The sequence below is a fragment of the Canis aureus genome, chromosome 22, assembly GCF_053574225.1.
Source record: "Canis aureus isolate CA01 chromosome 22, VMU_Caureus_v.1.0, whole genome shotgun sequence".
NCBI lineage: Eukaryota > Metazoa > Chordata > Mammalia > Carnivora > Canidae > Canis > Canis aureus.
The window spans coordinates 3437054-3460702 of record NC_135632.1 but is presented as its reverse complement, the minus strand read 5'-3'; the positions used below and the strand labels follow the sequence as shown (position 1 = coordinate 3460702).

Below are 23649 nucleotides of genomic sequence, written 5' to 3'. Positions count from 1 at the left end.
GCATGTGCCATTTTGCACTTTTACTAGTGCGTATTTGTGGAAATTGCAATATTCTTAGAGGAGGGATAGCTGGGTCACAAGTCAAATACATATTTAATTCTGATAGATACTGACTGTCAAACACCCCTAAAAAGGTTGTACCATTTTTTAATTTCTAAAGACAGTATATGAGCGTGCTTTATTCCCCACAGCTTACATATATATATATACATATATATATATATACATATATATATAACCAAATATCTTTCTTTTTTCCCAGCTGAGAGGTGAGCAATGGTTCTCTAGGGCAGTTTTAATTACAGTTCTTCTCTTATGAGCAAGAGGTGAAGGGCAAGTTTATATTTCATCTTGTTTTCTATGAACTATCTCTTCTTAACTCTAGCTCCTTTTTTGTTTATTTTTTGGGGGGTAGCCTAAAATTTTTTTATTATTTTTTAAAGATTTTATTTATTTATTCATGAGACAGGGAGAGAGGCAGAGACACAGGCAGAGGGAGAAGCAGGCTCCATGCAGGAAGCCTGACGTGGGACTCGATCCCAGGACCCCGGGGTCATGCCCTGAGCCAAAGGCAGATGCTCAACCACTGAGCCACCCAAGTGCCCCACCTGAAAATTGTTTAATGTAATTTAATTTACCAATTTTTCCCTATTGGTTATGCATTTTTAGTCATAATTTGGAACTTTCTTCCTACCTCCCAGGTTCATTATAGTTCTTATTTGTAGATGGAATCTTTAAAAGTCTGAAAGAGAGTCTACTGCACACTAAAATACCAGTTTACAAATCCAAGTTTATAAAGGCTTACAAAGTGATGTCAAACATTGCAGTTATTTACATGAGAAACGTTTAATAATCTGTCACGTTCATGCTTTTCTTAGTTCTTCTAAATGATGTCAGTCTGAAGTCTTCTTGCCTGCATGATAAAATGTTCCATTAGTAAAACAGAAAAGATTATTTCTGGAGTAATGTATGGTCTTTCTGAATAAATATATTCAATTATTGAAAAACTTTACCTTTCTAGGAGAAGACAACATAAACCATTATGATACAGCCCACAATCCAGGCAATCAAGAGAAGAATAGGGACCAGAAGGTTTGATAAAGCAGCTTAAAAATAAACAACAAAAGAAAAAAACACCCCAGATTAGGTAGGTCATTTTGGCATCATATTTTTTTGAATCAAGAGAATAAAAGGAAACTGATAATACCAAGAGAAAAAAATACACTCTCACGTCATTCCCCGACATGATTATTATCTTCTGTTCTACAAAGGGTACTTGGGGCTCAGCTGGCTATTTGAAATGGAAGACCTATGTTCAAACCGTAGGTCTTCCTTTTACAGTTATGTGACCTTGGGCAATTCTGAGCTTGGTCTTCCCTATTTGTAGAGCTAATGAAACTTGTGATATCGACCTTCTTGAGCTGTTGGTGAGGATCAAATGATATTGCGTGTGTGCAAGGGCTTTATAAACTAAACTGTGTGTGTGTGTGTTTAGCATATACAGAACACACTCCTACATTTGTTCAACAACACAGAGAGCGGCTGTTTACATAGAAACAATCAAAAATGACTCTTGAGGCAAGTGTTCCCGAACTAAGTAATCATAACGTAGGGAAAGGTGTAGAAAAATGTTTTTACTCTTGATAGTTGACTTTAACCATCAGCATCATAGGAAGAGAAAAGCATTATACCTTATATGACCATTCTCAACTAGAGAAAAGAGATACTATTTTGTTAACATGTTCAGTAGAACAACCAACACTGATCCAACACACACAAAAGACATTAGAACAACGGTTCCTCCTGCGTCTTCTATTTGTACCTGTATCTGAGAAAAGCAATTCATAAAATTATCATTTTTAAAATATTCATTGCACACACACACACATCATGCAAAAAGATTTTAAAAGTGCACAGAAAGACATCATATAGCATGAAGGTCTCCGTGTTAAGGGCTCAGATATATTCTTAATTGAAAAGCACAATTAGATTGTATGCCATCAGCTCACAAAGAGAACGCGTATTCTTAGCAATTGCATGCCTATTACAATTTCCATCACTTTAAAATGTGAAGTTTTTTTTTAAGTGCTGTTAAAACAAAACTATCAGGAAAAGAGACACTGCTAAAATTAGGAGACACTCTTATAAAAGCAAACTTTGTGCAGGTAAAATGAATTTGAATGGTTTAAATCTATGTTTCCAAAAATGTTGGAATCTCTCTTAACTCTTGCAAATTCAATGGGTTTTCTTTGCTTCTCCATCTCGCTGTGACCTTGCACAAAGCTTTAACCACTAAATGGAAAAAACCTTTCTCCTTACCTGCCATGTGGTATTGCTTTAAAGATAACATGAACATTATGAAATGCCCTTTACTCTCATTTGGATGAAAGACTTTTAATGAATTAAGGTGCCATTATAGTGGAAGTACATAGCATTAATTTTTTTTAACTATTCATATATACACAATTTAGTATTTTTCCCAATTTCAAAAAACCTAAAAATCAGTACCAATATTTTAATGGAGCATTTATAAATATCTTATACAAGCATATTTTAATACAATTCTAAAATTAATATATAATAAAGCCCTAAAAGTATACACCTCATTATTTATTACTCTTTGTAAAACAATACAATTGATTGGGCATTTTTTTTTCTTTTTTTAAGAGAGAGAGAGATTCCAGGGAGGGGAGCAGAGGGAGACAGAGAGAGACAATCCTAAGCAGAGTCCACACCCAGGGTGGAATAGGACTCAGGTCTCAACTAGGGGCTCCCCCTGAGGCTCAATCTCATGATTCTGAAATCATGATCCTGAGACCATGACCTGAGCTAAAATCAAGAGTCTGATGCTTAACCCACTGAGCAACCCAGGTGTCCCAATTGACTGTGTATTTTAACACTCAAAGTATACCTGCATCTGTGTTCTTTCAACACAAATATTTTAAGTTTTATCAGAATCTGTAGCATCATTTTGAAATGGATATATATGGGGTGCCTGAGTGGCTCAGTTGGTTAAGTATCCGACTCTTGGTGTCCTCTCAGGTCATGATCTCAAGGTCGTGAGATTGAACCCCACTTTGGGCTCCATCCCCAGTGTGGAGTCTGCTTGAGATTCCTTCCTCTCCTTCTCCTGGCCTCTCTGCACTCCCCCCTTGCTAGCTGTCTCTCTTTCTCTCAAATAAATAAAATAAAATAAAACATTTATTTTAACATATCAAATAAATAAAATAAAATAAAATATTTTTATTTTAAATAAAAAATCTTTAAAAAAACAGAAACAAGAATATGTAAGAACACAACACATTTTGTATAGGGCACTTACATTATAGTGCAAACAAGCACAAAACTCCTTTTAAAATATGAAGAGTGAATTCAAAATGCTTCTCTCTTTCTAATCCTGAGCATGCCCAAATGGTTATACCTAGAAGTATCCTTAAGGGCACTGTGCTCTGAAACAGGAGTGTCTGTGTTCAGAACATGGCACCACCACTTTCTGGTATGTGATCACAGGCAAGTGACTATACTTGGCTATGCCTCAGTTTCCTTATCTGTGAAACGGAAATGATGACAATAAAACTGTATGTCTCATGGGATTATTGTCCATTATAATACACATTTAAAAACCAGGAAAAAAAAAAAAAGAAATTCAGACGTGAAGCATATTAGAGATGACTAAGCCCATTTTATTTATTTTCATTTTAGAGTCAGAAAACAGGTCCAGAGGGGTAGAGGGACTTCCCCCGACTCACACAGCTGTTTAGTAGCAGACCTGACAAAGAAATCAAATGTCCTTCATTCTGGTCCAGCACACCACAATACCTCCAACCTGGTACGACACTGGAGAATAACTGGCTTCTAACTCATCTTTTGAAAAAAGCATGATGAACAAATTAAGCACTTTTGTTTGATCCTTGTAAAAGTATACATAGCATACAGACATGGACCATAAATTGTACATCAAATGCATTTTTTGTAGCCATGCTAACATATATGGTTTATGCCCCTTTAGCAGTGATACCACATTCTTCAGAATAACAGAAATACTAAATACTGGGGAATGTAAAATACACCAGGGAGCTTGAACCTTTTTTTTTTTTTTTTTTTGCCAAGAGGGTCTGATGCCTTAACTCTTACCTTTTTCAGCCATTCTTCCTGTTGCTGGGTGGGTTGGTCAGGGCCACGCTCACCTCTTTGTTGTTGTCATCCAGTGTCTCTTTGAACTTTAAATAGAGAGATATCTGAAGAGTGTGGCAGCTGCCCCTCTCCTGACTGCCAATTGTCTGCAGAGTGATGTAAGGCGTTGGAGAACAGAACTCCTCTGGCTCTTCTTTAGCCTGCTATTATGGAAGATAAAGCTTAACAATTGAAAAAGCTGAGCTATCCTAAAGCTGAGATGGGCAGATTTTGAATTTACCCAATGCCTTCAGACAACATGGAGAAAATGTTTAAGGTAGGAAAAATGGCATTGCAATGAGACAAGTTCTATCCAAGAGTGAGGGTGATCTATTGGGGGAAAAAAACATTTTGGAGTTGGAGAGACTGGCTTCAAATTCCAACTCTGCTATTTCTGTAATGAAGGCCAAGTTGCTTAACCTGGGCATCAGCCTCTTTAACTTTAAAATGAGGATAATGATCTCTATTTCCAGTAGAGGTGTCATAAAGATGAAATAAAAAGGCTGTGTGAAATACAGATGTTTATTACATTACAGGATGCAAAAGATAAAATAAATTAAGTGGTGCCCCTTGCTCTGAACCATTCTAAAAACAGAACATTTTAACACAGATGTACTAGAAACTAAAACAACAAAAGGCTGGGGTATTGCCTAGAATTTTCAGAGAGCAGACATAAGCTTGTTTTTATTAGCAATGTATAAAAATAGGACATTCCATTTTTCAAAGTCCAACCTGGTTTATATAACATGACCTAGACTGTGCTCTAAGTTCTCACTAGAATAACTTTAATTTTGGGGTCTGAATGGAAAAGTTTTTGCAAAATGACCCTGTGACCAACTTCCTCAAAAGTCCATCACAACATTAAAGGTGTCCTCTTCTAAAAGACAAGACTTTCCTGATCAAATCCATCTCCACAGAGCTCCAGGAGGGATGTTTCCCTGCAAATGTCCACATCTCATCACTGATTATGGTTCCGCTAATAATCACTGATTATGATTATTATCCGCTAATGGTTCTCCATTTCCTAGAAAATAAAAATCTGAACTCCTCATTAAGAAACCTAAAACGCCTCATCTTTCTACTTTCCCATTTGCAGTGATGCCTCAGCCACACTGAATCCCTTGCAGCATATGAATTAGGATGCCACTACCCACGTGCGCAAGGAGAGCATGTGATTTTCTACCTCAAGTCATATACCTACGGATTAGATTGTGAGGTCAACCCTCTGCTAAGTTTACTGCATGATCATGCAATATGTTTATGTTATGTCATTTAAACCAAGTTGCCATCTCTCTATATATATACAATTTAATATTTTTTAAATGCCTGGCAGTTCCAGATAAGAAGAGAGACTATGTTCTATCTGTGTAACAAAATTATTGCTAAAGTCCAGTATTTTTTCAACACTAAATAATTATACATTATAAAAAAGTTTAACTGAGGCAAGATAAACAGAGACAGAGTGGGAAAAAATGATGACTGATTGATCTCACTTAAATACTGATTTTTTTTAACTAAATAGATACAAATGAATACCCTATCTTAAGAAACACAAACAAAAAAGATATTAAAAAGAAGCAGTGAAAAAAAAAGCAAAAAAGGCAGAAGCAGTTCTACCCTCTAAAGAACAAACTAGTGTAAAACAATTGCCTAAAGTGGGTGAAAATAGAATGTATAAAACATCTCTATATTACAATATTAAGCTTTATTTTTATATAAAATTGATTATTATTAAAATCATTGTTATCAATGATCAATAAATTGTTATCAATTTGAATTTTGAGGAGGAATTACTTTACAAATTATTTATTTTTCTTTGTTTTCTACAGAAAGTAAGAGAAAAAAAGGAGAAAAATTAATTCATTGAATATGAATTCCTAGATCTTAGAAAAGTCTTCAATCTAAAATATCTCTTTGGTATCTCTTCAGTAAATTAAATATATATGTGTATGTATATATATATGTATATATGTATATATATATGTATATATATGATATTTATTCAGGAAAAAATGCTTTATTCGTTAACAGACGAATCCACTTTGAACTCACAAATGCAAGGGTTTATATTTCAGCATTGTTAATTTTCCTTTTAGGGCATATCATTTAGGAACATTTTATACTTCTACTTTGCATACTTACTTCAAGAGTTAGTTCTCAAATCCCTTATTATCAAAGCAATGTTAGATTCTTTTAGGGTACTTAAACTAAAAAAGTCAAATATTTGGCTCTTTATTCAACATAAACCAGCATTCTTCATTTTTCTTTTTTTTAACTATTAGTGTCTGGAATTATAGTAGATAAACCTGCACACAATAGATTAAATGGACAAATTCCTCTTAAGATATAAACTTACCCTAACTGACTCAAAAAGAAATAGAAAATTTGAATATGCTTATAGCAAGTAAAGCAGTTGAAGTCATAATCAAAAATGTTTCACAAAGGAAAGCTTTGGAACAGGTAGCTTCACTGGCGAATTCTACTGAACATTTTGAGTTAACACCAATACTCCAAAAACTCTTCCCACAAAGAGAAGAGGAGGGAAGACTTCCCAACTCATTCTATGAGCCCAGTATTACCTCAAAACCAAAACCGAAGATATGATAAGAAAGAAACTATAGACCAATCTCTCTAATAAATATAGGTGCAAAAAGTCTCAACAATAAACTAACAAACCAAATCCAGCAATATACACCAAAAATTACATACCACGACCAAGTTGATTTAACCCAGGAATGAAATGTCAGCACACTGTTCAAACACCAACCAATGTAACACACCATATCAATAAAATTTTTAAAAACCAAACACCCCATGATCGCCTCAGTGGGTGCAGAAAAAGCATGTGACAAAATCCAACACTGATTCAAGACAAAACACTCAACAAATTGGGAATAAAAGGGAACTCCCTCAATTTCATAAAGCTTATCTCCAAAAAAACTCACAGCTAGCATCATACTCAATGGCAAAAGAGTGAATGTTTCCCCCACAACATCATGAAAAAAATAGAACGTTTACTCTTATACTTTGGTTCAGTATTGTACTGGAGGTTGTAGCCAGGAGAATGGAAAGAAGATAACATAAAAGTCATCCATATTAGGAAAGAAGAATTAAGCTATCTTTATTTGCAATATGACATGATCTTATATATATAAAAAAATCCTAAGGAACCCCCTCCACACGCAAAAACAAAACAAAACAAAAAAACCCTGCTAGAACAAATAATCAAATTTAGCCAGGTTGCAAGATACATGATTAACATGGAAAAATCAGTTGTATTTCTACACAGGAGCAATGAACAGTTTGAAAAATAAATTAAGAAAAAATGACATTTACAACAGCATTAAAAGAATAAAATACTTAGGGATAAATTTAATCAAAGATGTACAAGCCTTGTAACTTGACTAACAAAGACTAACAAAATATTGCTGAAGGAAATTAAAGAAGATCTGGATAAATGGAAAGACATTCTGTGTTCACAAAGTGAAACAATATTGTTAAAGATGGCAATACTACTCAAAACAATCTACAGGTCCAGAGTATTCCTATGAAAATAACAGTGGCATTTTTTGCAGAAATGGAAAATCTAATCTTAAAATTCATATGGCATTGCAAGGGATCCTGAATAATCAAAACAATCTCAAAGAGGAAATACAAGGGACTTATACTTACTGGTTTCAAAACATACAACAGAGCTACAGTAATCAAGAATATATGGTACAGGCATAAAGACAAACATACAGATGAATGGAATAGAATTGAGCATCCAGAAATAAATCCACACACTAATGGTCAATTGATTTGCAATAGGAGTGCCAAAGAAGAGTCTTTTCAACAAATGGTTCTGGGACAATTAGCTTTCCACCTGCAAAAGAATGAAAGTGAACCCCTACCTCATACCATATATGAAATTAAGTCAAAATGAATCAAAGGTTAAATGTAAGAGTTAAAACTATAAATCAGAAGAAATCATAGAGGTAAACCAGGCAACTTTCACAGATATAACACATTAAGTACAAGCATTCAAAAATATAGATGATGTGTTCTTCTTCAAAATTTAAAACTTTTGTACATCAAAGAATACCATCAAGAAAGGGAAAGATAAAAAAAAAAATAAAAAATAAAAAATAAAAAATAAAAAAAAAAAGAAAGGGAAAGATAAAAAAAAAATAATAAAATAAAAAAAAAAAGAAAGGGAAAGATAATCTGTGGAATGGAAAAATATTTGCAAATGATATATCTGAAAATGGTTGGTTATCCAAAATATATTTTAAAAAAAAAACTTTACAAATCAACAATAAAAAGACAACTCAATTTTTAAAAAATGGGCAATGGCTTTGAATAAATTTTTATCCAAAGGAAATAAACAAATAGCCAATAAGCACATGAAAATATACTCAATCATTAATTATTAGAGAAATGCAAATCAAAACCACAATGACAGGAACGCCTGGGTGACTCAGCAGTTGAGCATCTGCCTTCGGCTCAGGTGGTGATCCGGGGTCCTGGGATCAAGTCCCCCATTGGGCTCTCTGCAGGGAGCCTACTTCTCCCTCTGCCTGTGTCTCTGCCTCTGTTTGTGTGTGTGTCTCTCATGAATAAATAAAATCTTTAAAAAAAAAAAAACACTTCACCCTGACTAAGATGACTAAAATAAAAAAGCTAGACAATAACAAGTGTTGACAAAGATGTGGAGAAATTAGAATCCTTGTACAGTGTTGGTGGAAATGTAAAGTGTTTTGGCCGCTTTGAAAAATAGCTTTGTAATTCCTCAAAATGTTAAATACAGAACTCCCTTATGATCTAGCAATTCCATTCCTTGGTATACGCTGAACAGAATTGAAAACAGGTTTTAAAACAATGCTGTTCACAGCAGCATTAGTAATTCATGAGAGTCAAAAAGTAGAAACAAACCAAATGCCCATAAACTGATAAATAGATCAACTAAATGTGATACAGCCACACAGTGTAATATTATTCAACCATTTAAAAAAATGTTTTGGCACATCCTACAACATGGTTGAACCTTGAAAATATCATGCTGTGTAAAAGAAGTCGTACTGTATTGTATGATTCAATTGTATGAAGTGTCCACCACAGGCAAGACCATAGAGACAGAAAGTAGATTAGTGGTTGCTCGGGCCTGGGGGGAAGATCGAATGGGGAGTGACTGCTAAAGGGCATGGACTTTCTTGTCCTGGAATTACATAGTCGTACTGGTTGCACAACTTTGTGAATATGTTCAAACCACTGAATCGCACACTTTCAAAGAGGGAATTTTATGGCACATGAATTAATATACTTCAGTTTTTTCAAAGTTCAAATTAGTTCTTAAAACAAGAAAGTTTTAGACAAGAACCTCAGACCTCCCCAACACAAAAAAAAAAAAAAAAAAAAAAAAGAAGGAGGAGGAGATGAAGACGAAAAAGGAGAAGGAGAAAGGAGGAGAAGGAGAAGAAGAAAGAGAAGGAGGAGAAGGAGAAGGAGGAGAAGGAGAAGGAGAAGGAGAAGAAGGAGAAGGAGGAGAAGGAGAAGGAGGAGAAGGAGAAGAAGAAGGAGAAGAAGGAGAAGAAGGAGAAGAAGGAGAAGAAGGAAGAAGAAGGAAGAAGAAGGAAGAAGGAAAGAAGGAGAAGGGGAAGAAGAAGAAGAAGAAGAAGAAGAAGAAGAAGAAGAAGAAGAAGAAGAAGAAGAAGAAGAAGAAGAAGAAGAAGAAGAAGAAGAAGGAGAAGGAGAGAAGTGAAATAGGGTTGGGAGAAACACGTGGCAAAATAGTAACAAAGTGGAAATTTTTCATTTTTAAAAGAAGTATTTGCTGAACACCTGCTATGTACCGGACAACCTTCTAGGCACATGGGATACACCAAGGAACAAAGTCCCTGCCCTACGGGGGTTACATTCAGAAAGGCAGTAAGCGCTGTGAAAAAAGAAAACGTAAGGCTGACTAAGCTCAATAATTAGGCTGATCGTGAGCCTGGCTTTTCCTGACGGGACTGAAGGAACCGGGGGGAGGTAGTGTGGCTTCAGCACAGGGAGCAAGGGGACAGCAGGAAGGGGAGAGTTCAGCCAGGTGGGAAGGAGGCCTCACCAGCTATGCTAGAATGCTGTTTTCTCCCCCTGAGTGAAAGAGGGAACCCATGGAAGGTTTTAAAGAGAAAAACTACATGATCCGATGTATATTTTTTGAAGGATCATTCTGGCTGCTGGGATGGGAGCAAGGGTAGCCGCAGAGAAGACAAGAAATGACAGAGCCTCAGACCAGAGTGGTGTGAAGAACTCCTCGAGGTGGTGCATTTACAGCAGGTCTAATGTGGCTTCGAGAGGTTGGCCGGGACTTCCCCATACTTGGGCCCACCCAATTGTGTGTGTTCAAAGTCCAATCAAAAGGCTCAGCAAATTGCAATAGAATGTAGTGAGCAAGATTTATCCAAGCGGAGGCCTCCAAAATAGGAAAATCTATGGAGATTAATGACTAAGAGGCAACAAAGGATTACAGATCACCTTCTCCCCTGAGCCTCCTTGCATGTCACAGAAAGGTCACCACGAGAGTGGAGACGGAGGGGCTTGGGATCCGGTGTGAGCGCCGGCCCTGGTCATCGCTGTGTCAACTCCAACAAGTCACATGTACTCTGAGGCTATTTCTTCATTTGGAAAATGCGAGGCTATTGCAGACTTAGAGGTACGTATGCTTAGCATCAGCCTAACACATAGTAGGTCCCCAGTACCTGGTATTTGCTATCATTAAACCCCAATAAGCAGAGATAAAGCGGAAGGAGAAGCAACATGTACAAAGAACTAGACGTCCGGGAGCCTGGGTGGCTCAGGTCATGATCCCGGAGTCCCCAGATCAAGTCCCGCATCGGTCTCCCCGCTCAGTGGGAAGTCTGCTTCTCCCTCTCACCCTCCCCAATCTCGTACTCTCTCTCCCAAATAAATAAATAAAGCTTTAAAAAAGAGAGAGAGAGAGAGAGACAGGGAGAGAAAGGACTAGATGTGCCCTGGTACGTGTGCCCACATACAGCCACAATCCTAATCCTCGGGCCACGATGTAAGTGGGGTTGCAGGACACCATTTGTCAGCCCCCGTTCATTCTGCAGTGCACTTCTGACTTCATTTCTGCCTGCATTTTTCCATTAAAACAACTTGTTCCTACGATCTAATGTCATGTGAATCCCATGTTGCTGAAGTCAATAGAAATTTTTCAGTCCTAATCTTACTTGCTGATGATCTCTTGGTGTCACTTGACTCCAATTGGTGACTTTATCCTTCTTGAAAGTCTCTCTTCTCTTGCCTTCCAAGGCATCAGAGTCTTTTGACTTTTCCCATGTAAAAAAAAAAAAAAAATTTATTTTTTATTTTTAAAGTAGGCTCCATGGCCAGCCCAGAGCTTGAACTCTCCACCCTGAGATCAGCCGAAATCAAAAGTGGGTCACTTAACCCACTAAGTCATCCAGGCACCCCTGACTTTTCCCATTTTTAATGGTTTATTCTTAGTCTCGTAGGTTTACCCTCATCTACCTAAACATTAAATATTTGTTCCTCGGTAAATATATCAGAACAGAACTTTCACGATATGAGAAGACGATTTGGAGAGAGCAAGTAAGTGAAATCACTAAGTCATGTGCATTTCCAGAGCCCTGAGATTTCTTTCCAGGGTCAGCTTCTTGGCACGCAACCTGCACAGTCATTGAGGACTCCTTGCTAAGAAGGCCCCCATGCTTGATTTAATGCTCTGATGTCGGTGTCTTGAAATTCTTAATCATTTTATCATTTTTAAAGATTTATTTCATTAAATTATTTGGGAGAGAGAGAGAGAGAGAGAGAGAGAAATAAGCACCAGCAGGGAGGAGAGGGAGAAGCTGGCTCCCCGCTGAGCAGGGAGCGGGATATGGGGCTCTATCCCAGAACCCTTGAATCATGATCCCCATACCCGCCCCCCGCCCCACCGAGTAAGCCTGGTTTTATCTTTGAACTTGGGTTTCACCAGAGTTGATAGGACAATGGAGTGTGCACAAGAGCAGAGGCGATACTGGAGACAGTGTGTGCGCATCGTAATGGTCCAGGTCTCCTGCCAGGCTGAGAGCTGCGCAGGATGGAGGTCGTGAGGGCTGCAGACATGCATGGAAAGGTGGAGAGACTTTTCTAACTATAGAGGCAGCCTTCTGACTCCCAACCTCTTACCTCTCTGCTGCTTTCCCGGTATCCATGGCCTCATCATGGTGATATGACCTGTTTGGCGATTTTATATGATTCTTGACATGGAGTGTTCAGTGATCATAGATGAGAGCCCCCGATCGGCCTACTTTAAAGTGGAAAAGAAGTTAAAGGAAAAGGGGGATCGAAGGAGACCCAAATGTGAGTACATTTCTTATTCCAAGACATATTCCCTGAACTTCAAGCCATTGCCACCAGTACCTCCATCTTGCAACGCAGTGTATGGAATAGGCTTTCAGCCTGGATCTTTCTATTTCTTGAACGTTTTGATATAGATAAAGACAGAGGTAAAAATAAAATGCTGTTTCAGAGTCCTTCTTACAATCGTACTCCTGTTCCTGGGGTCTGTGGCCTCAGCAATATCTACTAACACAGGAACAAAAGGTGCTATCCTTGGCCACGTTGGAGAGTGTCACCACCCAAGGGATCTTCGTGTTTCAAAGATGTATTGGCTGTAAGAGGGAATTATCTGCACAGATGCGATGGGGTCCAACATTCTTAAAAAATAAAAATAAATAAAAATAAAAAACCTCATTGCTGGGTCATGCCAAAGGGTTGAATACACAGACGGTGCCGTCACGGTGCTAGGGCTTTGACTCTCTGCTCCACGAATAGTCTGTGGGACCTGGGAGCAGGTGACTGTCCGAAATATTCTCCGGGCCTGGAAGTGAGGAAGACAGGTGGGGGTAGATCCTTTCAGTATCACTCAGGGACAAAGGCCGAGACCTGTGCATTGTTCGTCTCATTTTTACCATTGATTAAAGCTCCCACCCTTAGGGAATTTACTTGCTAACGTATAAATTTTTGTCCAGCAGAGAGATGCAAATGATTTCTGTCCAGTGGAGCAGATAACCCCAAATCTCGGCGGGCTGCTGGACCTTCACTGGTTCTCTATCTAGCTCGGCAATCTCATCCTAGCATTTCTTTGTTAGGTTGCCGATAAAGACACTCTTAATGCTCCTTGAAATGATCAAAACAGCTCTTCCCGTCCTTAGTGAATAAATTCAATGAAATATTTGATATACAGGTCCTTTCTGTATTTGTCTGAGAGTTCTGATTGTATCTTTTTGAAAAGTGTGCTTTACCCTGACTTTACTCTCTTGGCCTCAGTTTCGTTATCTGTAAAACAGAGATAATCAGACCTGCTTTATGCCTCTTGTTATCATGAGAACTAAGTTGCAAGGTACACGAGGCACTTAGCACCGACTGGAGCGTTGCACGTGAGTTTGTGAAGAGAACATAAAGCAGCTGCAACTGGGGAAGCGGACCAGGTCATCACTGGTCAGCTTCTGGTCCTTTCCTAAACATTTTACATTCTTGCCTGAAATGATTTTCTGCTTCTATAATCACATTCCTGAAAATCTTATTTGCTGTCCCTTTGCTAATTATATACTTCATACCTCATGGAAACACTGTCCAGTGGGAACTCTGTGTGAGAGCTGGGTGACCTTCATCACTGAAAGCTTTCCAGTGCTCGTTTCCAACAGCGCCCGGGCAGGTGTGGGGTTTTCAAAGCCCAGATAGTGTCAACCAAGTCGATTTAAACCAAAAGACAAAGAAGGTTTTTCTCAGAAACTATGCACTGGCCCTTCCATATTTCAAATGGAAATTCTTCAAGGCCAAAAAAGGGTGGCATCAGGATGGCATGGTCAGTGAAGGATCTGCTGAGGAAGCCTATTCGGTTGCAAACATGTTCTGTAAACTGTTTCCTTAACACTCTCCCCTCCCTGAGGACTCCGAAAACTATGGAATCAACTTTCTGATAGTTCCCTTTTACCACCAAAACGTGTACACCCTCTCCCACACCCACGCCTCAAGTGAAAGGACCCATCAGAGTCAAAGGGCATCTTTAAGGGTGAAGAGGCCTGGCTGGTTGTCTCCACGCGGTGGCAACGTTACCCGTGCTGGGGGCTCGTCTCCCAACACCCATCCTGCACGGGCTTGAGAACCGTAAATACAGGGTTGAGCTGCACAAAACCACAGGAGACAGATAACCGCACTTTATGAACTGCCCTGAACTCCTGAATGAATTGTTCTAAATCCTGAGGCTTTTTTAGCTCTCAAAGAGCAACTTAGCACAAAACTCAAAGGAGTGAATGATCCTCAAGCTTGAAGAAAAGAGCCGCCCTTGGCCTGCACATTGGCTCTGGAGCAGTGACTGCATTTTCCTCCAAGCTCTTTGCAAGACTGCTGCTGGCCCCAAGGACCCGGTGTCCCCCTCACTAGCCTCGGGGCTCCCAGCAGGAAAGCCTGTGCCCCACAGACCCCCCTCGTGGGAAGTGGTGCCAGCTTCCACACAGCCTCCCCCGCCAGGACACCAGGGAACTCTACAGGATCTGGGAGAGTCACCCCAGGAGCAACTGTTCCCCAGACCCAGCCCTCCTCACCAGCCAGCAGTCCAGTTCCTAAAACTATTACAGCAGGAGACTTGAATTATAGAACTTTCGTTCCATAACTTTCTTTAATTGTGACTTTCGTTCTATAATTAAAGTCATCACCGGAAGATTCGCACTTCCATCTGTATTGTATTCTAAATCTCTAAACATTTAAATCTATGCTCCAACACTTTCTTATGACATTTTAAAGCGTATGGCAATTGTTTGAGACAGTTTCACGTAATTACCAAATTTCTCAAATATGCAACCCTCTGTCAGCAGTCCATCTGATTTTCTGATTTTTTTTTCAAAATAAATGGCAGATAGCAGCTCACTTCCCTCCGAATGTTTTAGTATGCAAGTCATTGAACAAGAGTCCAATATATGTTTGCAGAGTTTTCTTTCAAAATAAACTTTACATAATGAGTGGGAAGTATCAGGGAGGGAGATAGCACATGAGAGACTCCTAACTCTGGGAAACGAACTAAGGGTGGGGGAAAGGGAGGTGGGCAGGGGGTGGGGGTGACTGGGTGACGGGCACTGAGGGGGGCACTTGATGGGATGAGCACTGGGTGTTATTCTATATGTTGGCAAATTGAACACCAATAAAAAATAAATTTATATAAAAAAAAAACAAAAAATCTACAAAAAAATAAATAAATAAACTTTACATACAGTGAAATGTACAGATCTTAACTGTACATTCAGTATTTGACAAATGCATACACGTCTGCAACCCAGACTCTTATCAAGATGCCGATCTGAGTCTGGTTCTTGACCTGCTTTATCAATGACCTGTGTACTCACATACGAGTAACAATCAGTTTTAAATATCCTAGCTTGAAAGTATGTTTTAAAATCTACATGTCAAAAAAAATTTTTTTTTAATTTAAAAATTAAAAAAAATAAAATCTGCATGTCTTGTCCCCCTTCATTGTTCTTATTTTCAGAATTATTTTTATTATTCCAGGAGATTTAATTTTTCTCTTGAATTTTTAAAATATGAGGCTGAAATCATTGATTGTTGCTCATCTGCAAAAACACGTAAGGTTGTGTATTTTTCCTCTGAGCATAATTTTAGCTGTATCCCATGGGTTCAAATGTGTCATGTTTTAACCAGTAATATTTTCTAGATATTCTGACGTTTTACTTTTTCTCTTTGACCGAGGAATTGAATTTTTAAATTTCCAAGCAATATTTTGCTTTTGAAATGAATCATTTGAGTGACACTTTTTGTAGGACAAAGATTTTAATATAAGATATTAGGTATTTATGCATCTGTTCAGAGAGTTTTGTTTCCTATAGGTTGGACATTTTTCTACAAAATACTCATATTTAAGGTACGCATATGTATATACAGTATGTGTCCTTAAATACATCTTTAACTACTCTGCATATTTAACTGTTAGCATTGTATTTGTGACCCAAATACATTGATTTATGCCTTAATTTTCTGCTTTTACTATAGAAAACGAAGTCTCAGGGAGATTAAGCAATTTGTCAAACACCAGTAGATCTTGGAATCCAAAAAATAGAGCAGGACACCTGCCCAGGTCTGGCTGATTCCACAGCTGACCTAAGTCTACCTCTCTGGACTGCACACTAGGACCATGTGAGGAAACAAAATACAAATTATTTACCATCTATAGGAAATATATACCAAACACATGACCATAAACATGCAATCACTGAGGATGTTAGGGATGCCTATTGAGGAACGTAGATAAATAATTGCACATTTTGTGAAAGTATAAAGCTTTTCTAGATTTCAAATGTTGAGAGTGCTCCAGGATAATTATTCTGCTTTTGGAGTTCTTTCCGATTTTAAGGTGTTCCTCAAAGAGGTGCCTTTCAATGTTTCACCCTTACCATGGGCAACCCTTTCTCATTCCCGACCTAACTACTTCATGCTGAGGGTTAGCTATTTCTTTAGGATTCTTTAGAGATAGAGAACACCTGGTCCCTTTTCTCTACATAGTAACTCCTCATGAACTTGAGGCCTTCCATAGTAATCATCCTCCAGATGATTACTAATAATCCTAATCTCTAAATCCTACTTTTTTTGCAAAAATATTTTTCTAAAAAAGCGGTTATTTTTTTTGCCAGAGAAGGACGATGTTTGTGTGGCCCATATAAAGTTGTTAAGTTGTGTTGACCACTCAGGAGCTACTGCATAGTGAGGTGGTGAGGGTCAATACAGTTGTTTTGCAATACAGTTGTTTTATGGTGTCGACAAGTCTGTTCACGCCTCCTGAGGCTTTGTAATCCAGGTCCTAAAATGCAAGACATTTGCCATCTTATCTCCCACACGTCAGAGGTGCTGAGGAAAATCAAAATTGCAAATGACTAAGGAAAATATGAAAAACGTATGTAAGCAGCAGAAAAATTTGAGTTTTATAGTGATTTGTGTGAAGTGCACTTATTTTTATTTTTAGAAATCAGGAAAATGTATTTAATAGCATGGAAAGGAAATAAAATAAACCCTTAGAGTCTATAATAACAGAGTAAATTTCGTTTTAGTAAAGGAAAGAAAGATAATCCAACCAAATCTCTTCCCTTTTCAGAGCTCCAGAATGATATCAGGCATCTCTAGAAATCATAGAATAATGGCAGAAATCTAGTCACATGTTTACTACAGAACAAAAAAATGGAGGGATTCGTTGGGATCAAGTTACTGTGCAAAAGAAAATACTGTAATTAGAAAAGTAATTTGGGGGATACCTGGGTGGCTCAGTGGTTTAGTACCTGCCTTAGACCTGGGGCGTGATCCTGGAGTCCCGGAATTGAGTCCCACATCAGGCTCCCTGCATGGAGCCTGCTTCTCCTTCTGCCCACCCCTCCTCATGAATAAATAAATAAAATATTTTTTAAAAAAGTAATTTTTATAAAGATAAAATCATTGAAGCCTATAGTACATTACTTGAATAAATTAATTCTATAAGGTATAACAAATAAATATTAATAAAAATAACAATTATAGAGAACTTTACTAGGTGCCGGATATTGGTATAGATATATGTATTAACTCATTTAATTCTCACAACACACTATCAAACAGTTTCTTACTCCAGTTTTACAGATAAAAAAACTGACACAAAGGAGGTTAAGTTAGATGGTGAAAGTCACAATGGGGTATGTGGTACAGCTGGAATCCTAACACAGGTGTTCTGACCCAATAGTCTTTGGTTTTTAATCACTCTGCTCTACTAACACCAGAAGATGATTTAACAGACAAGCTATTGCATCCACCAATTCAGCAAACTAACCATTCCCACCAGTTAGGACAAATAGATTTTAATTGCAACATTCTCCTGTGCCCCAGTTGCAGGAATGATGAAGGGGGACCATGCCTACAGTTGGATTTTTTTTAAAGATTTTATTCATTTATTCATGAGAGACACAGAAAGAGAGAGAGGCAGAGACGCAGGCAGGGGAGAAGCAGGCTCCATGCAGGGAGCCCGATGTGGGACTCGATCCCGGGACTCCAGCATCACGCCCTGAGCTGAAGGCAGGCACTAAACTGCTGAGCCACCCAGGCGTCCCTACAGTTGGATTTTAAAAGACGACTTCCATCAGGTACACGCTGCTGGCTCAGGTCAAAATATTCTTTTAACCATCCTCACCGGAATGCACTAGGATTAGAACATTCCAACCCCAGTATTTTGACTTTGAACTTAGGGTCACTCCAGTGTCTCCTTCTTTCCACGGAATCCTTCTAAGTATTGTTTGCGTCTACCTCTGCCTCTGCTGCTGGATTATAAGCTCCTAAGAGAGCAAGGACTCTATCTTCTTTATCCTTTTTATTACCAAGCATCCAGCTGTCTGTAATGTTCCTCTGTAACAAGCAGGGGCCAAGGGAGGGGTACCAGGCAAATGTTCTCCTGGGACGGAGAGTGAGACCAAACTGCCCTACACATCTGGGCTGGCTGGTGTGAAAGATCAGAGGCTGGGTACAGAGCCCTGAAGATAGCAAGGTTGAAGCCAGATAAATAGTCCAAACCCCATTATGCCCAGTCCAGAGGTAGAGATGGGAAAGTGGGAATGGACAGGGCAGGGGAGAAATTAGGCATAGGGAAAGTGGGTTAAGACTGAAAAGTGTCAAAGTAAAATCAGACTTTTGTACATTCCCACACAACCATAGATCTCATTCAATTCCCATGGTGAAGCCTCTTCGATGTCACCAGTTCCATTTTGACTATGTTGCCATCTTTGTCTATACAGACAGAGGTATTTTTCAACGATTTGAACAATTTTTCCTATTTCATAAAAATGAGAGGAAAGTAGAAAACTGCCCTGTACCTTATTTATAGAAACAAAAAGCCCAGATCTTATAAAATTGTTACACAGATGAAAGACATCCTATGGGCCTCAAGTGATAACGCTTTAGTGTCCATCTACGGTTCACTGGATTTAAGCCGGGCGAGGGTGGGTTCGATTGTGAAGGAAAACTACATAGTTGAAAAACATGTAAAAATTGCTGCAACATCTTTATAACGTGCTCCTAAATGCAATGGTCATTTACGATTCTAATCTTCTTTTTAGTTATCTTGTATAACAAAGCTCTTCGTAACCTGTAAAGGTGTTGTTCACCTTTCAGACATTTGACTTCAAACAAATTGTTCAGAAACATATAAAAAAGGAGGGGACTCTGTAAAACTTTTAAAAAACAAGAAATATTACTATATGAGGCCAGTGGCCGTCAATCAGGAGCAGTTTTGCCTCCAAGGGGACATTTGTTAGGTCTGAAGACATTTTTGATTGTCATGATTGGGGGAGGAGGGGTGCCACTGGCATGCAGTGAGTAGAGACCAGGTGTGCTGCTAAATATAATACAATGCACAGCCTCCACAACAAAGGTTTATCTAGCCCAATAAATCTATAGTGCAAGATTAAGAAACCTTGGATTAGGGTAGGAAAAGAGCTGTAAAACACCAACAACTCTACCGTCTGTGTGATTTAACACACCAAAGGTTTACTGGCCCCTGTCATAATCCAGTGTGGGTTGGAGGTAGAGGGCTCTGCTCCTTCTAGGTTTTCAGGGAACTAGTGGACCCATTAGCCCCTATGGCTTCAAAATCTTCCACTAGATCTTTATGAGAGGCAAAAAACTAAAGGCCTTTATAGAAATGCATGGGAGATCTTTTAAGCTCTCCTTGAAGGTGTGTGTCAACCTACCCACGTTCCACTGGCCAGAATTCAGTCACAGTCTAATACGAAAGCAGGCTAAGAACTGTGGTCTAGTTGTGTGTCCAAGTACCTACCTAGTCTCTACCATCCTGTCTTATTTATCTTTGTGCCTAACAAAATACTTGGTTCATGTGTGCTTAATTACATTGACATTGTTCTGAAATTAACTATTAGACTTAGTTTAGCAATTGATAGCATATTGCTCGAAAATAACCAGTTTCAACAACTTCTCTATTTTTCCCTTCATTCCTTTCTGAATGCCAAAGTTCCTCTCACTAATGGATTGCTTATGATATGCCAAGGAGTCCATCACCAGACTAGAGTAAGATAGAATGTGGTCATGATGAAATTTCGCTGTATTCCATTGCAGGGGTGATAAAAATGCAAGGTGCCTCATAAATATTTCTGACCCATTTGCTTACAGGGTTGGGAATATTTATGGTTTGGAAATCCCTGGCTATAAAAAGCATTCCAGTTTATTCTATGCTATCAAGTAGCCTTTTGTTAAAGTGGAGTTTTATGGGTGAGTTATTGCTGGGAAATCTGCCTTTAGAACATTAGTAATGCAATAAATTCCATCCAGCCCATCTAGGTTATTTTGAGCAGAACTATGTCTAAATGAGCCAACTGCATTTCACCAAAGATATTATATTCTATTCAGAGGCTTAAATGTGATCTTCTTGGTCTTTGTCTTTTTGAGAATAGTAATGGCAGAAATAGTCATGGTGGGAGATTCTTTTAGAGAATTTCAGTCAAAAGATTACATAAAAAGTTTACCGAACAAAAATTCGTAATTAAACCAAGTAATTGAACTGATCTCTATTATTGAATCATATAGCAGCTCATGAAAATTGCATGTGAGATCCATGAAAGTATTTTTCTATCTTGAACTGAAGGTTATAGCATGTTCTTTCAAATTTGTACGGACACGTGCTCGCTTCGGCAGCGCATGTACTAAACAAATTTGTATGGACACTATGAAATCATAGTTCTATAGCTGTACCATGTATATCTGTTTTGTTTTCAAATTAGGCTAAAAACATATTGATATAAGGGTTGGTATATTTAGAAGAGGCATTTAGGCTTTGGGGTCAGATGTCCTGTGTTTCAGTAATGGCTCTGATACTTAGCTGTGTGACCTTGGACAAATTACGTAGCAATCCTGTGCCTCACTGCCTCTCACAGAGGAAGACAAGAAAAATATCTATTTTTTGAGAATTAAATACGTGTTTTCTCCTCCTATTATTATTTTCCTTCTGTATGTTCTCACACAAAGCATCCTGCAGAATATTGGGCCCACAGGAGGCACTCAGTATATATTCATTGAATAAATTGGGTTTGGTCAATTTTATATGGTTATAGAGGCATGTATGGGGTGGGGGTAGGTGGGGGTTGGCAGTTGAGAAAAACTGAAAACTCAGTTTATTCAAAATATAAACTTGGCTGAGTAATTCTCTTGGTTTTCTCACTGGCAAAATGGTGCCAAGAATATTATCTTAAAAGATCGTTTGAATCAGAAAAAATATATGGTGAGCATTAGCAAAATATCTGACAGTCCATAAATGATATTAGTAGCTAACACTCTGATCTGTTTCAACTCACAGAATACCTTTGACACTAACTATGTGGGGGGGGGGGGGTGATATCCCACACCACCAACCCATTCTCCAACCCTCATGTCCTACAATTCATGTCTGACACTACTCGAAATTAGTGTCCACCCGGAGTTAAGAGTTTTAGTCTCACAAAACTGGCCCCACTTTTCACACATCAGTTTCAGGTCCAGGCTTCCTTCCTGTACTTCTGACCTGCTGGCTATAAATGGAGGGTTCGCATGACCCCCTCCTCAGGTTTAATCATTTTCTAGAATGGCTCACAAAATTCAGGAAAATAGTTTACTTACTATGACTGGTTTATTCTAAAGCATATAATCCAGGAACAGCCAAATGTAGGAAACGCGGAGGGCTTCCAAGCCTCTCTGGATGTGCCATTCTCTCAGCATATTCATGAATTCACCAACCCAGAAGCTCTCTGAACTCGGTTGTTTAGGATTCTTATGGAGCCTTTATTACTTCATTATGCAGGAATGATGGATTAAAGCATTGGCCGTTGGTGACTAACTCCATCTTCAGCCCCTCTCCCCTCCTGGAGATCAGAGGGTAGAGCTGAAAGTTCCAAACCTCTAATCACACGGTTGGTTCCTCTGGCAACCAGCCCCCTTCCTCCGATGGTCACCTCATTAGCACCAACTCTGGTTTAGTCAAAAGAGGCTTGTTATGAGTAACAAAAGATGCTCCCTTCATCCCTATCATTCAGGAAATTCCAAGGATTTTTAGGAGCTCTGTGCCAGGAACCAGTGAAGACCAAATATACATTTCTCATTACACGGGGATCTCACACAAACACGTGTAGGATACTACTATAAAGAATGACAACACTGATCTGCAGACATGATCTCACCACATTTTGTGAATATCTACCTTGCGTAACGCTGTGCTAGTGACACGGGGTTGATAGAGATGGAAAACACATGACATCTGTTGCTCATGATCTGCTGAGAAGTAGGATTTTTTAAAAATGGTGAAATACATACTTTTTGCAAAGCAAGGTCAAGTGACAAAACCAAAACAAGTTAGTAACAAGCTTGATGTTCTTTTTTCAAGGGAAAACAATCCACGGATTGGGGGAGTACAATGTCTCACACGCAACGGAACAGTCTTTCTGAGGGATTTTGGGCAAGAGGGAATGCTGTAGATCATGAGAAATGGCAACGGGGCAGCGGGGCACGACTGGCTGGCGCTGCGTATCTGACCTCATTTAGAAAGATCAAGGAATGAGGAAATCGGTATTTGGGAATTGGCTGATGGGATACACTGTGTTTCTGGTCAAGTAGCACATTTACAGAAACATGAAAAATGGGTTTGCTGATGTAGCACTCTGAGCAGGCGTATTTTGACTAAATGTATTTCAACTGCATTGGGTTTTCAAAACTTACCCCAAAGTAGGAAAAAACATAGATCAATAACCACATTGTAGTAAAACCACAGCCAAGCCTGTTTTATTAAAACTTGAGTAGGTACAACAGCACAGTAAAAAAAAAAAAAAAAAATTAAAAACTAGGTTATCTATAAAATATTTTGTAAATGTTAGATTCCTCGGTGGTGCAAAGTGGTACTAAATTACTTTTTTAATCTGGGATCCAGAAGATGGGTCTGAGTAACATGCTTTAAATGAAATAGAAATGCATGTTTTTAATACAAGTCCCTGAGAACTGATAGACACACACCCACACTTCCCCAGCAGAAGAGGTGATATCAGGCAGTCAGCTGAAGAATCCAACCTCACAGATGCCCGTCCTCACATGCACTGCTCAGACCGCTAAAGTTCAGCATGCCTTCATGAGGAACAAGGGAGGGTCCAAAAAGTCCAAGTTATTCACACCATCATTAATCTTCATCTCTTCTCATTCCTTCAGTTGCTCATTTGCTGGTTAAGAAGTCCAACACAGAAAAAAGTTATGTTGCTTAAGAAAGTTATGTTTTAACAAAAAAGAGAAAAATAAAGTTGTCCTGCTCAAAAAATAATTCTCATGGATCCTCAAATGTGGGATGACTTCTGTTGTCTGGCCCATCTTACACAAGAAGAAATTAAAAGACGAACAAATCATTGCATTTTTGTAGTGACTTTGAAAGCGTTGGGAGAG

At 38.6% G+C, this 23649-nt stretch overlaps 1 protein-coding gene across 5 annotated transcripts; it reads right to left on the bottom strand.

Moving 5' to 3' along the window:
• Positions 1-770: 770 nt before the first annotated feature.
• STRIT1 (small transmembrane regulator of ion transport 1) lies at positions 771-22115 on the bottom strand. Of its 5 annotated transcripts, none has more exons than XR_013360877.1 (6): positions 21850-22115; positions 12352-12472; positions 11388-11486; positions 4135-4337; positions 1014-1106; positions 771-913 (listed from the first exon to the last, which is right to left on the bottom strand). XR_013360877.1 is itself a non-coding variant. In XM_077864634.1 (3 exons), the coding sequence occupies exons 1-2, from the start codon at positions 4145-4147 to the stop codon at positions 1018-1020; spliced, it is 102 nt and encodes a 33-aa protein (XP_077720760.1). In that variant the 5' UTR covers positions 4148-4316; the 3' UTR covers positions 771-913; positions 1014-1017. The 5 variants fall into 5 exon arrangements, 1 of the variants encoding a protein (XP_077720760.1); XR_013360879.1 differs by having other exon boundaries at positions 12352-12469; XR_013360878.1 differs by having other exon boundaries at positions 4135-4334; positions 21850-22114.
• Positions 22116-23649: the final 1534 nt, after the last annotated feature.